Below are 14,695 nucleotides of genomic sequence, written 5' to 3'. Positions count from 1 at the left end.
TTTTATACAGCTGCAGTAAAATGGCTGCTACATTAAAACTTTGGAAGTACATTTCTGTAATCAGTAAACTTAAATTGTTTACACTGGTAGAAACAAGTTCTCAAGTTTTAATTGGTTCTGTATTGTAATCACTTTTTAATTTTGTATTAATGATTTTTTTTTTCAGGGGCTATAATAAGCATTGAAGGAACTGTTCAGTTGAAACAAGTAGATCATATTAATTTTTCTAAACTCCGGTCCTTTGAGGAAGTAACAGCAGCAGCAGATAATCCTGATATGGTTCACCAGCTAGAGGAAGTACTTATGATCTGGTATAGGCAAATTGAAAGAGTAAGTTGTTTTAACACATCAGTCCAACACGAATGTGGATAGATACTTAAAAATGATATATGAAACTTGCCTGAAATTATTTTAAGGCTAAAACTGTGTCTTAGACATACTGTCATACTTACATGTAGACATGCTGATTGCTTCACTTCTATAGAAAAATGAAGTTGAGAAGGCAGTAGTCCTTTTCCATGGGTACTGGCAGTCTAGTAAGAATACAAGTTTCTGAACTGTTACTACACAAATAAGGAGGATATAATAAAGAGAATTATTATATAATATTAATAAAGAGGAAAGGACAGAAGGATGCAAAAGGAATAATGCTGATGCAGACTGCATACATGTATACCACATATATAAACACATATACATCTATACACACATATATACAGTGTGTGTAATATATGATGACATATTAAGTTTCTGCTCCATTTGTGGTGTGAGATAGTACTCTTGGAAGAGGCCCAGCATGGCATTTTTGTGCCATGGTGATGTCTCAGTTATCCAAGAAATTATTGTCTGAGATTTCCAGGATAAAGCACGGAACTCTTTGTTGTAATACTGAATCCGTATAAACTGGGCATGTAAATAAAAATATCAAAGAAATGTAAACAGAGCTGTATGCATATTTATCTGTACGAAGATGAGTACATTTATGACTTTTACGTCTGATATGCAACGCATTTATTAAATAGTGTTTCACTTTTATATATATATATATATATATATATTTTTTTTTCTTCCCACCAAAACTGGATGCATTTCAAATTCTGATTACAGAAAAAACAAAAATAAATAGAGGCGTATGCTGAGATCTACCCAATTTTTGACAGCCACTGAACATAATGCAGTTGTTGCTTTGTCTTCAGTCTAAGAATAACATTAACTGCAATTCTGAATTAGGATTCTTTTCCAAATCAGAACCATTTTTATGTGACAATAACGTGCTTGTTCCTGTTTAGTTAGTATCCTCAGAACATTCCTTCTCTTCTTTTTTTATGATTTGTCTATTCTCGACAATAGATATTTTATTTTATTTTATTTTATTTTATTTTATTTTATTTTATTTTATTTTATTTTATTTTATTTTATTTTATTTAAAATTGATTGCAGGTTCTGATTGAGAGTCAACAGATGAGGAAAGAAGCTGATGATTCAGGTCCACTGACTGAACTAGAGCACTGGAAATGCATGTCCGCTAAATTTAATTTCCTTATTGAGCAGATCAAAGGACACAACTGCAAAGCTGTCATTAATATTCTGAATGTTGCACATTCTAAACTACTGAAGGTAATTCTTTTTTTTTTTTCCTTTTTTATATTGGTTTTGACTATAGCGGACAAAGCTTGCAATATTATTTTTTTTCAATCGCATTTAAGAGAAATTTCCTGAGAATTAAGAGAAAAGTGCTAGTGTGCTTAATATATTGAGAGAAAGAAGAAGATACTAGAGATCTAGGAAAAAAAAAAACATTAATGATAAAATAACTTTTTTTTTTTTTTTGTGAGTGCCTTTAAAATTCGATTTACCAAAGTTTGCTTCTGGAACATCAGTGCAAGCTAAAATAAATAGTTCACTATATATAAAGTTTTTCACAGTCATGTTTTTCCTCTAGATGTGGCAAGAGCTAGATGCCAGAATAACAGATGCAGCAAACGAATCAAAAGATAATGTGAAATATTTATACACACTTGAGAAAGTTTGTCAACCACTTTATAACTATGACCTTGTAAGTATGCTTTTCATTATTATTTAAGCATAGTTTAGATATTTACATAGAATGTCCATAAGACAAACTTCACAGCAAAAGAAGACTTCTGTGTATTTGCTTAAAAGTACTGATTTTTCTAAACATCTGTCAAACTAAGTGTTAAATTAAAACATTTTATTATGTATTACATTGCAATATATTTAAAAATATGTATTTTAAAAAATATATGTGATTGCTTAGTTAGTCCTGCTGCCAATATTATTTTTAAATGAGCTGAAATATACATATTTTATAGTGCAATAATCTCAAAATATGTATTTAATTGAAAATTCCATATGTCAATGAATAATCACACAGCTGTAATCAAAATAACAAAATTGCAATTATATAAAAAAATAATGAAACCTAATGAGGTCCCAAATGTTTCTCTCAGGGTAATACAATATTTTGATGTTGAAAATTATATTAACTGTTTTTATTTGTAGAAGTAACAGCTAGTGAGAACTTAAATGAAAGATTGCCCATGTAGACTATTCAGCCCTAATTCAAAGTAAATTTTAGGTTTAATTTTTAATACTTATTGTTATAACAAGGATTTGTTTCTAAAGGTTTTTGCAGAATAGGGTGGAAGGAGGAAATAGCCTAGGAAAAACTGCTTGTTCCACCTTGTTTTCCAGTACTCTTTTTGATCCTACCTGAATCCTGTCTGCTGTCAGGGAGAGCTGCATTTTTTTTTTTCGGAATTTACCGCAGTTTAGGATCCTACTTCAAAGTTTTAACTGAGGGGAAGCAAAAAGACCGTGATAATCTATGATACAGAGATGATACTGGATGGAATAGAAGAAATGAGGACTCTAATACTAAGCAGTTTACCTTCAGTCCTTCAGCCTATCACTAGAGGGCGCCAGGAACCAGGGAATAAAAGTCATAGTCAAGTGTGTACAAGACGAGCTATTTCATAGAAATTGATAGAATACTTTTTTTATTTTAAATAAATCTATTTGTGGGTAGAAACCCATTAAAGAGTTTGATTGTTAGTTTACTATTAGGGGAAAATTAACTTAGTTCTTTGTTTAATCTGGAACACTTTGGATAAATCTGAATTAGTTTAATCTCTTGGAGCATTGTTCCAGAGACTAGGATAATTTATGCAGGGTTTTCTGTTGTATCCAACGTAAAAAATAACGATATCCAAGCTGAATATGCTCTCTTTTAAAAATAACTGCATTGTGGATTGAATTGAATTTAATATCTGGTACTTAAAATACATTAAATATTAGAAGTTTAGGCATAGAATATATACAGATTTGATATTCAGCACATGCATAAAATATGGTATTTGGTGTATGCAATGTCACATATCTATAGCTGAAGGAGACTACAACTACCTGAAAATTTAGAATGAGTGTTTAATTCAGGGCTTTGAATAAGAGAAATCTCTATACAGTCCAGTATCCAGGGTTTTCTTTTTCATCGAGATGAAAAAGAGACTTTTCTCCCATTTGCAGATGCCTGCTACATCTGTCCCCAGTATTAGTGTATTTTGAGTTTGCAGGCCATAGTTAATTCCTGGATCTTGGCTTCTCTGTTAAGTAGTGAGTCAAACTTACTTGCTCTTGATGATCTGAATTGCAGCTCTGCTAAGTTCCTAAAGAGGTTTTCAGCTATTTTAGAGCTAAATGGCTGAGCCAGACAAAACTAAAATTTTAATTTAATCCTCTAGTACAGTGTTTGTGATATCATTGTGATGTGCCACTGGTGCTACTTCTTCAAGCCTTAGAGAAATTGCAAGCAAGAGTTCAGCCTTTAGGGTATTTTGTGTAGGTGTGCAATGAAGGCTTCCTCCAACACTGGAACCATCAGTCATCCTTTGGCTAAAGTGAGTTATGCTCTGGTTCCTTTGGAGAGACTTTGGAGAAGGTTGTATTTCAGAGATCCTGGCTAAACACTCATCTTCTGTCTTACCTCTTGTGGTCTACAGAACTGAACTTTCCTAGGCCTGTGATATTATGTTACCATTGTATTAGCTTCTCTCCTATTTGTTTTGACCAGTTGTTTGGTGACAAGTAAATCCTTGTCAACATTATTCAGGTAAAACGCTAGAAAGTCATGTCACTTACCTCTCTTCTAGCAACCTTCTGTTCAGCAGCTTTGGTTTCATTGCTGAATTCCTTGGGGTGGCTTTACTCCTGCTCACAGGATCTTTTGGTTGGGGACATTGTTCTGCTCTTAGCAATCCCTGCAGCACTAGAAGAGATGGAAATTCTGCACAAACTACCATTGGTCCTGAGGGCTGGCACCTGAAGTACACTGCTTCTGTAGCTTTGCATCCCTTCCTTGAACCTGACTTTGTCAGCAGCAGCACCAAGGTGCTGGGAGATGCAGTCACTCATTGAAGTTTGCCCTGTTAAGCAGCACAATGAGATGAATCTTCTTCCTTATGCTTTATCTGAGCATGGTATCTCCACCAGAATGAGTTTGCAGTGGCACAGATAACCAGCGGGCAACATTTTTCACTAGTATAGGGGTACTTAAAATGTCAGTTCTGGGCCTGTCTTTTTCTTTTCCAAAGTAGAACACAATCCCAGAGCTTTCTGGTTTTATACTTAAAAGGTGCTGATTCTTGTGCTGATCCTTGACATTGAACCAAACAATCCTATTGTCTTTTATTGTCTTTTTAGTCTGTGCAGGGTTGATCATCTATGCCAGTCCTCTTCCTCATCCACTTTTTTTGGTGGATGTGCCTTCTTTTACTTTGTGAGGAAGCTGAGGTCCACCCTCAGTATTTTCCAAATTCATATGAGATCTACTTGCCTAATTTAGAGTAGACCACTTAGAGTGGTGAGTTTTTTCCCTTTTTTTTTTTTTTTTTTTTGCCTGTCACTCAAGACCAAAGGAATTGAGGAACTTCTGCTATTTGCATACCTCTTAAAAGATTTGTATATTTAAGTACAAGGGCTCTTAAGTAACTGTTCTCAATATTTGAATAATATATTGGTTTTCCGGTTTTGGCTGGGATAGAGTTATTTTTTCTTCGTAGTAGCTGGTATAGTGCTGTGTTTTAGACTTATGAGGAAAATAATGTTGATAACACACCAATGCTTTTTACTGCTAAGCAGAGTAGTGCTTATATGCTAAGTCAAGGACTTTTCAGCTTCTCACGCTGCTCTGCCAACAAGGAGGCTGGGGAGCACAAGAAGCTGGGAGGGGATACAGCCAGGACAACTGACACAAACTGACTAACAGGGTATTTCATACCATGAGTATGAAATTGTTGAGTACCAAGATCTGGTTGGGGGAGTTGGCTGGATGGATTACTATTGCTTGGGGACTGGTTAAGCATTGGTCAGCTGGTGGTGAGCAATTCCACTGTGTATCATTTTTGTGTATTTTTTCCCCTTTCTTATTAAACTGTCTTTATCTCAACCCATGGGTTTTGACATTCAGTTTTCCCCCATTCCCACTGTAATGGGAGTGAGTGAAAAGCTGTGTCGTGCTTAGCTGCCTGCCAGGTTAAACCACAACAATTGGAGATTATTTTTAAAACACACTTTTTGGTCATTTTTCTCAGTGTCACTATACCATGAAATTTTGTATCTGCATGAACGAACTACAAATAATTTGCTTCTAGTCTTGACTCATGACTGAAGAATGTTATGGACATAAATAAATATTTTTAGACACTCCTTAAGCAGATACTATTCCTCCAGTGGTACCATATGCTTTGGATGCTTTCCATTTTTTTAGTGAAGTAATTTTTTTTGAACTAAGCCTTCTTTAGTAGTGATTATTTGACAAATGTGAAGGTCTTGTACAGTAACCTCTCTTACAAGACAGTGTCTCATGTATTATGTAATAAATGTAAGAACATCTTGGGAGTATTTGATATTTGCTTGGTAATTACAATTTCTATACAATTTCTGCATATTAGAACCATAGAACGGTTTGGGTTGGAAGGGACTTTAAAGGGAATTCTGGTTTCAACCCCCCCGCCATGGCCAGAGACACCTCCTACCAGACCAGGTTGCCCAAAGTCCCATCCAGCCTGGCCTTAAACACTTCCACAGATGGGGCATCCACAGCTTCTCTGGGCAACCTGTGCCAGTGCCTCACCACCCTCTGATGGAGAAATTACTTCCTAATGAAAAATTTTAACCTACCCTCTTTAAGTTTGAAGTCATTACCCCTTGTCTTGTTATTACACGCCTTGGCATAGAGTCCCTCCCCAGCTTTCTTATAGCCCCCTTTTGGTACTGGAGGGCTGCTAAGAGGTCTCCCCGGTGCCTTCTCTTCTCCAGGCTGAACAACCCTAACAACCTCAGCCGGTCTTCATAGGAGAGGGGCTTCAGCCCCCTGACCAACATCGTGGCCTTCCTCTGAACTTGTTTTAGCACATGAATATACTACTTTTAGATGAATATACAAGTGACCTTTTAATTAATCATTTTTGTTGGTGGTAGTTGTTTTTGTTTTTTACAAAGTACTTTGGAAGTATTTGAATTGCAGAATACTTGTAATGCCATGGTTTAATGATATGGACAACAATTTCATGAAATGTGTGGGATCTAGATGTTCCATATGATTGACACTCATTAATAAAATGAAAATTTTGTCAGTTACTTCTGACTTCTGTGAGTCATGAAAATTTATTGAGCTTGATTAGCCTTTTTGAGATTTTTGTGGTAAGATGTAATGACATTTTGAAGATTGGTTAATATGATTTAGGCAAAAATGCAATTTAGATATTGTCAATGTAATAAATACAGTTGCTAAGAATAGAAAGTAAAGTTTTTCTCAAAACTCTACTTTAAGGAATCTATGACACGTGGAATACCGAACTTGATAAATGCTATACGGATGATTCACAGTGTTTCAAGATATTACAATACTTCTGAGAGAATGACATCATTGTTTATAAAGGTAAATATATTAAGTTTAATATTAATTATTAAAAAACATATAATTTTTCTCTGAAAAAAAAAAAAAATTAGGACATTGCTAAAAACTAGTAACATAGTGCCTGTCTGTAAGAGAAAGGAAGAGAAGTATGTTGATCAAGAAAGGACTGAACTTAGAGTAGAGACTTGTCTGTTGGAAGGAACTATATTATTCAGCAAAATTAAATTTTCTTATCTTCTTGACAAATGATCTGTTATGATCTGTTGTTCTCTAAATCACCGCATTCCCCAGAATTCTCTTATTATCAGCCTTGGAGACTTGATTAAGCAGATGGCCCTCAGTCTGACTGTGTTATTCCTCAAAAAGATAAGAAAGACAAAAGTTTCCTCTTTTTAGAAGCAAGTCATACTTGAAAAGTTAACTGAATCTCAGGTCATAAACGCTTACACATTAAACAGAAAGTTAAGACCGGCTAGATAATTACACACAGCTGGCAAAATCCAGGTATTCACTGTAGGAAAAGATGGTTTGTGTAATGGTTTTAGAACAAAGAAGTTCTTCGTAACTAAAATACACTGTATGTATCTGCAATCTGGAAATGCAATGAGTCAGTCTTCTAGAAACCTGCAGAAAGAAAAGTTTATCCGAAGGTGTTATCCTTGGCTCTCATTTTTGCAAAAGGAAATGGATGTTCAATTCTACTTTCTCCCTTTTTGAAAATATATTTATTCTCCTCATAACTCTTTTTTTTTTTTTTTTTTTTTTTTTTCCCTCTATACATTAGGCTACCAGCTTCTGGCACTCTCTCATTCATGTTAGGTTTCTGTTAGTAGTTCATTTCTAATTCTGAAGAACAATTTTCACTCTAACTGAAGTTCAGAATCCTCTTAAATGTGGAGTCGTCTTAAACATGGAGTTTCCTAGTTTCTTTCATTCTTAATTTCAGTTTGAATAAAAGGCAGAATTCCCACAAATATGGTGTTTTCATACCTCTTTTACACTTTGGGCTATGATATGTACAGTGTTAATGGTCATTGCCCAGCTGACAAACTTCACTTTAGTCTCCTTATCTTTTCCTGTGGTTTTCAAAAAGGACCTAATGAGTGATTTTTTTCTTTTATTTTCTCTCAAAAGGACAGGATTTAGAAGCAAAGAAACAAACACACACTAGATCTAATTTGATCATTTGATCATTCTCCTTTGGGCAAATGAAAATGAGAAGTTAGTGCTTTATTTACGATGCTGTATCACTGATTAAAGTGCATAAAAGGGTTAAAGCTACAGATCCAAATTTTCACTTTGGGTCATGCAATATAAAACTGTTACGCTTTTTGAATCCATTTGAATTGTTTTTTCTTTTTTTTTTTTTTTTACATTTTTATATGTTGGCACGTGATAATATACTTAATAGTCTAAAAGATTGAGCATTTCACTGTAGAGGCTAGTTTACAGGCAAGCTGGTTACATGAAACTGTAAACTGTTCTATGATGTAGCAAGAAATAATTGCATTTCAAGCTAAGCATTTTTCACCAAAGCTCAAGTGGTTTAACTGTCAGCCTTAGTGAGTACTTCCATTTAAAGATCATCAGAGGGGATACTGGAGGTCCTACCTACAGCCTCACCAGTAATTGTGTTACAGTGTGAGGCTGCTTGCAGTGGTTTGCAGTCTTTATTTTTAAGGATTCTTAAGACGTGCTTACAGTACTCAAACGTGAACTAATTTGAATTGTTCACAATATTTAACAGACAGAAAAGATTGTTTACCTGCAGCTGTTCTTCGAGATGTGTTTTGTTTTTTTTTTTTTTTTCCTCTGCATTCATTCCTGTTCTCCTCTCTCTTTGTGTCATTATAAAACTTTGGATTTCATTGGTTGAGAAGTAGAAGTGTATTCTCCCCTTTTCTTATTCATAGGAGACTAAGGCAAAGACATGCTGCTAATATAGAAAATTCTTTAAATGGCAGCATTTAAATAAGTGTGCATTACAAAGTGTGAAGATGACAATGTAAGTGAAGAATAGTTAGGGTTAAATAACTTCTCCCTGTTCTTGTGTGATTGGTGATATTCTGTTTTTACGTATTGCTGTGCTTATAAATTACATGCAGTCATAAATACTTCTTGGGACTTGAGTACACTTCTGGGAAATTTTTAAGACTTCTATGGAATTTTTTTCCCATGTATTACTTACATTATTTAGCCACTATTACTCCCACTATTATTCCCATATATATTTATTCAAACTCTGATAGTAATAATATATGCATGTGGAAATTTTGTCAGATTTTGTGAAACAGGTAAATTTCCATGTAAGCTTGAGACCTATTTGTTTTCATTTGTTTGCTCTAGGTTACAAATCAAATGGTCACGACATGCAGAGCATATATTACAGATGGTGGCTTTTCTTGTGTATGGGAACAGGAGATACCAATAGTCATCGGAAAAATTAAGGTTTGTGTTTTAGTATTTTTGTTATTTACCTGTTAAACCTTTTGATTACATATTGATATGCACAAAGAAGCACATACTTTCTTGAACTTACTTGTGCATTTCAATATGTATCAAGTATTTCACACCTCTTTCCTAATTTATTTCATGCTTCTGTAAGAATTTTTTCATTTCTTATCCCGGTGACATTTGTTGAAATTAGAATGGCTTCCTTTTCATCAATGTCGTCTGTCACTGATCTTGGAACTAGCATCTTCACCATATTTGCAAACAAGGAATTTCATTATTCTGCATAACCCACCTTCAGCGCTAAGAATCCTCCTCTTTACCAGGTGATGGTGATACATGAAGAACAAATTAAGCACATGGAATGTGCCATGACAAAATACCTCTAGCTGTGGGGTTACTGGTTGCCAATATTGACTCCGTTTGTACCTTTTCCTTTAGAAGACCTCAGCTACTGACTTCCTACCTTACACACAAAGACATATGTATGGGGTTTACATGGCAAGGTTTTGGTAGTGGTGGGGAGATGAAGGGGGGGGCATCTGTGAGAAGAGACCAAAAGCTGTCCTGTGTTGGATAGAATGAGTTCCAGCTGAATCAGAAAGGGACCTACTACTGGCCAAAGCTGAGCCAATGAGTGATTCTGGTTGTACCTCTGTGATAATTTTTAAGAAAGGATTGAAAACATGCATGGCAACTGTGTGAGGCAGAGGAAGAAGAAAATGCGAGTGAAAAAACTACAGACACCAAGGTCAGTGAAGAAGGAAGGAGAGGAGGTGTTCCAGGTGCCAGAGCAGAGATTTCCCTGCAGTCTATGGAGAAGACTATGGTGGTGCAGATTGTCCCCTGCAGTCCATGGAAGATCAAAGTGGGGCAGACACAGCACAGACTATCCACACTGCAGCCCATGGAGGAGACATGTGGGAGCAGGCTCCTGGTAGGAACTGCTGACCTGACAGTCTGTTCTAGAAGGACTTCACCCTCTGGAATTCACCCATGCTGGAGCAGTTCCTGAACTGCAGCCAGTGGGAGGCCCAACTCTGTGCAGTTTGTGAAAGACTGTGTCAGTGTGGGAAGGACCCCACGTTGGGGCGGGGGAAGAGCATGAAGAGGAAGAAGTGGCAGAGACAAAGTATTATGACTGTCTTTCACTGGACTGTGCAGTTGTATGTCAATATGCTGCAAGTGTTTGCACGAATATTAAAAGCTTTCTACATAAGCCATTACTGCCTGTTGACTGAAGCTAGATTCTGTGATAATTACCCACTAACAGGGGGTTTGGATTCTCTAATCTCTTACCCGTGAGCATACCATAATGAATATGGCATTTATTTCTTCACTTTTTAGGAGTGCATGTTCCTATTGAAAGAATATCAGAAATGCTTTCGTGAAACAAAGCAAGAGATTTTGGAAACTCTAGGAGAAAAGTCATTTGAAGTATCAGAAATGTACATTTTTGGAAAGTCTAAAGCTTTTTGTAGGAGATTAGAAAAAGTGAGTATACTGTATGCTGTTAATATCAGTGGAGAAATAGGGTTCCTCCAGAGAACGTTTCACAATGTGGACTCAACTATATGTGCTCTTAATCAACCTGTGAAGGAGCTTTTTATTGAGAGCAACTATGCACTTCCATAGAGTAAGTCATGGCAATATTTTAGGCAATTACCTTGCAATGTCCTATTGAATTTGCCAGTTTATCTCTGTTAATTAGCTGAATTCTCTCCATACTAATCTAGATGTACATTATGATTGTCAGAAGTTTAAAATTATTTGAAAAAATATCACACCTTATCTTATTTGAAGCATAACCTAAGTCATTAAAATCTCCTGTTACTGCTGAACAGTTATGCAGATGATTCCACTGCTTGCTGTGGTCTTAACATTTAGCTAGCTAACTTAGCTGAAAGGATTTTAAACTAGCATTCATAGAGTTTGCATGGAAAAGATTACAGGTGCTCCTAGGTGCAGAATAAAGTCAGACAAGGGATAAAAGATAATTGGGCAGTCATCACAAGGTAGGAATTCTGTGATTGTTTGATGTTTTCCTTATGTGATGTATACATGCTAATCAATATGATTGTGGGTGTATGTTGTTGTTTTTTTAAATTCAGTGAAATATGTCACTAGTATGTGTATGTCATGTTTGAACTATTTTTCCATATTACTCTATTCAACATAACAGTCAAATACAAAGAAGAAACCCTTCCCCATCAAGAAAAATGAAGATGGTTTTATATTGTATTTTGTTATGTTGAGAACTGATGTTGAAAACTGAGCTAGCTTGCTTTGTTGAAGGTATTTGACTTAAAACTTGGAAGCAACACTTTTCTGAATACAGTAGTTAAATTGAGGGGACTGGCTGTTGTTTAGATTATTTTCCGCTGGTTTTAGTTAATACAGGAAGTAACAAGTTATTTCTTATGAGCATGAACATAACTTCTATATTTTAGATTACAGAGATGATAACTGTAGTCCAAACTTTTGGTGCACTGAGTATGTCTACTATTGAAGGGATAGATATTATGGCAATAAAATTCAAAAATATCTACCAAAGTGTTCAAAAGAAACAATATGACATCCTTGATCCACGAAAAACAGAATTTGATGTGGATTTTGTGGACTTCATGGCAAAAGTTGAAGCTTTACAGGTAAGTAATATTGCTGTCTGTAACTCACTTGAGGAATGATCTCATCATTACTTACTCTTTATCTTCCTGAATGTCAACGAAATTTTGGACTGTGAAGAGAGCATGTTATTATTTTTGTGCTTTTAAAAGTTATTATAATGATATTTTACTTAACTCTTATATTGGTTGGCCATGAACATATTTAAAGAAAAGTTCCTTACCTTCTGGAATATATATTTCTCCAATAATATTTAAATAATTCCCCACTTTCCTATCATTATACATACATAGTTCCCAAATTTACAAATCTGCCCTAATTTAGTGGGCATTCATGTCTAGCCATGGCCGTTTCTGGGAAGAGAAGCAGTAAGTCCCACTGTACTCCAGAGACCAAGTGGAAAAGTATTGGAACTCTTAATTCATAAAGCATCTCAAGAGGATATATGTCTTCACAGCAAGTGGAACAGAAATAAATAGTCTGTAGTTGTCTGGAGGGAGGCACTCTCCACTCCTTCCAAACAAAGCTGTAAGATATATCATACAGTCCTCACTGAGATTTTGTCATTTTGCAGCCAAAATGACAAAAATTCTGAGATCTAAGAGAATGATCTAGATGGAGGTAATTTATTAGGCTGAAGACACATGGTTAGATTTTTCATGAGCAAAGCTCCTGTTTTTAATACATTGTTTTTGCTAAATATTCATTGTTTGCTAAATTGTTTGGCGATTTAAGAGATTGCTTGACTGACACTAGCTATTACCTTTATTAAGCATAGACCAGTGAAGGCTGCTGTTTTGTGTTTTAAGCAGTAACATTTTTAAATAGCACTATGTTAAGAAATGATCAGATGTAAAAATATTACAACATAACTAGAAAAAAACTATACTAAATTACATATCCTTTAGGTACAGATACAGACATTTATGCGTACGTGTTTTGGGAGAATTTTGTCTTCACAGAATGCACTCCAGTTACTTCAAAGGTATTGGTAATTAAGCTTTAAAATATTTTAAAGCAACTTGAAATTACTGATTAGCACTATTTAAATAAATGTCTAATTTTAGAAAAAAGGGTCTAATAAGAATGTTTTCACTGTTGGTGTTATGAACGATGCAGTGTGTTTTAGCTTTCTAATACAAATCAATATACTTTTCTGTTTCTTTATTTCATTATGGTTTATTTTGTACATACCAAAAGTTACTAAAACATGTCAAAGAAAAATATAAATAAATGAAGCCAGGGCATAACTTGTCAAATTGCTCAAAAATATATATATATATATATCACACAGATTGAGAAGCATTTCCTAGATTTGTGCTGCTTTCATTTTATATAGTTTATGTACCCAAAATGGAAGGGAGAAGAAAAAAACATGTGTTTTGGAAATGTCACTATACGTACTCATTTTTAATACAGATTTCAAAATCTGAGAATGCCGTGCCTTCAAGAAGAAATAGTACATACAGTTTCTTGTATTCTTCAACATTATGTAGCAGAACTTGAAGCTATTAAAAAGGTATTTTATTTCTTTGCAGTAAATTAAAAACATTTTAAAATAAGAAAAAATATTTTAATATGCTTAATTTGTATTTATTGCGCCAATTTCACAAACTGTAAATGTTTAAGTTATACTTCTGCTTTCCTGTTACAGGGAACACACCTGAGTGTGTAGGCAAATGATATACATGCTCTTCCAGGCAAATCTGTTAAAACACAAATTTTAATGTTAAAACAAAATCTTAGTTGTTACTACTTCAGCAAGTAAATAATATGGTCTCTACTGACAAGCATACATCACTTGTATATAGTTTTTGTTTCGTTATTATATGAAGCCTCTGCAGTTAATTAGCCATTTACATATGGCTTTTATCTAAAGCTGCAACAGTATGTAATAGGCACAAAAATTTGGTAGATTGTATTTTTGTTCATTATAATGTCATTTATTATGGTTTGTGTAGTGTACTGTGACTGTGGTGTAAATGCAAATTAACTTCTGGGCACCGTTCCCATCATCTGACTTTTAAGCATTTGGAGAGGAATTCATGTAATGTGATTTTGTATGTCTGCAAAGTAAACACCTGTGTCTGAGCTTGACATCCATACTCTCTACTCAAGAAAAAAAGTTTGTTCTGGAGTCAATTCATCTGATCTATTTCATATACTAATTTGGAGACTAAAATAATTCACTTGAAATGGCCATTTTTCTTCAGTGAGAATAAAGGACATCTAGAAAACCAGACTAATATAAATATTTTTTGAGATGTTTAAAATTGGTCAGACAACTGACACATGTTTACATGAGGTGACAAGTCTCTGTAAACTCTGCACATACTAAAAGATACTGGATTACTCCAGACAGTGACTTAAAAATGTAGCCTAACATAGCTGCTCTGAACCACTTTTGACAGTGTAGTTTCCCTATCTACTAACTGTGTACAACACATCCTGAACCTCCAATTGATGTCTTAGTTTGATGAAGATATTTTCAGCAGCACTGACAGTTTAAGAAATCACTGCCTCCACCACTGACTTTTTCCAGTCAAAATAAATAAATAAATAAATAAGTTTTCTGAGGGCTTTTCATCCAGATCAGTTCTTCTGTTAAGTTCACCATGAAGCTACTTGCATATTTTTGTTAGCAGCATGCAGGAGACAGTATTAGGGGTAAGAAGTGGTGCC

General features: G+C 34.8%; 1 protein-coding gene across 1 annotated transcript in view; it reads left to right on the top strand.

The window, feature by feature from the left end:
• The window catches only part of LOC101793415 (dynein axonemal heavy chain 8), a 135,848-nt gene that overhangs the window by 11,090 nt on the left and 110,063 nt on the right, over positions 1-14,695 (top strand). The window contains exons 8-16 of the mRNA XM_072030593.1: positions 167-330; positions 1,441-1,617; positions 1,943-2,056; positions 6,851-6,958; positions 9,284-9,385; positions 10,736-10,882; positions 11,839-12,036; positions 12,922-12,998; positions 13,433-13,532. Of these exons, the coding sequence (XP_071886694.1) occupies positions 167-330; positions 1,441-1,617; positions 1,943-2,056; positions 6,851-6,958; positions 9,284-9,385; positions 10,736-10,882; positions 11,839-12,036; positions 12,922-12,998; positions 13,433-13,532 (1,187 nt within the window). The remainder of the gene's footprint in view (positions 1-166; positions 331-1,440; positions 1,618-1,942; positions 2,057-6,850; positions 6,959-9,283; positions 9,386-10,735; positions 10,883-11,838; positions 12,037-12,921; positions 12,999-13,432; positions 13,533-14,695) is intronic.

The sequence above is a fragment of the Anas platyrhynchos genome, chromosome W (assembly GCF_047663525.1).
Source record: "Anas platyrhynchos isolate ZD024472 breed Pekin duck chromosome W, IASCAAS_PekinDuck_T2T, whole genome shotgun sequence".
In the NCBI taxonomy this organism is placed as follows: Eukaryota; Metazoa; Chordata; class Aves; order Anseriformes; family Anatidae; genus Anas; species Anas platyrhynchos.
Note: the sequence above shows the minus strand (reverse complement) of the source record. Positions and strands in the feature narration are given on the sequence as shown.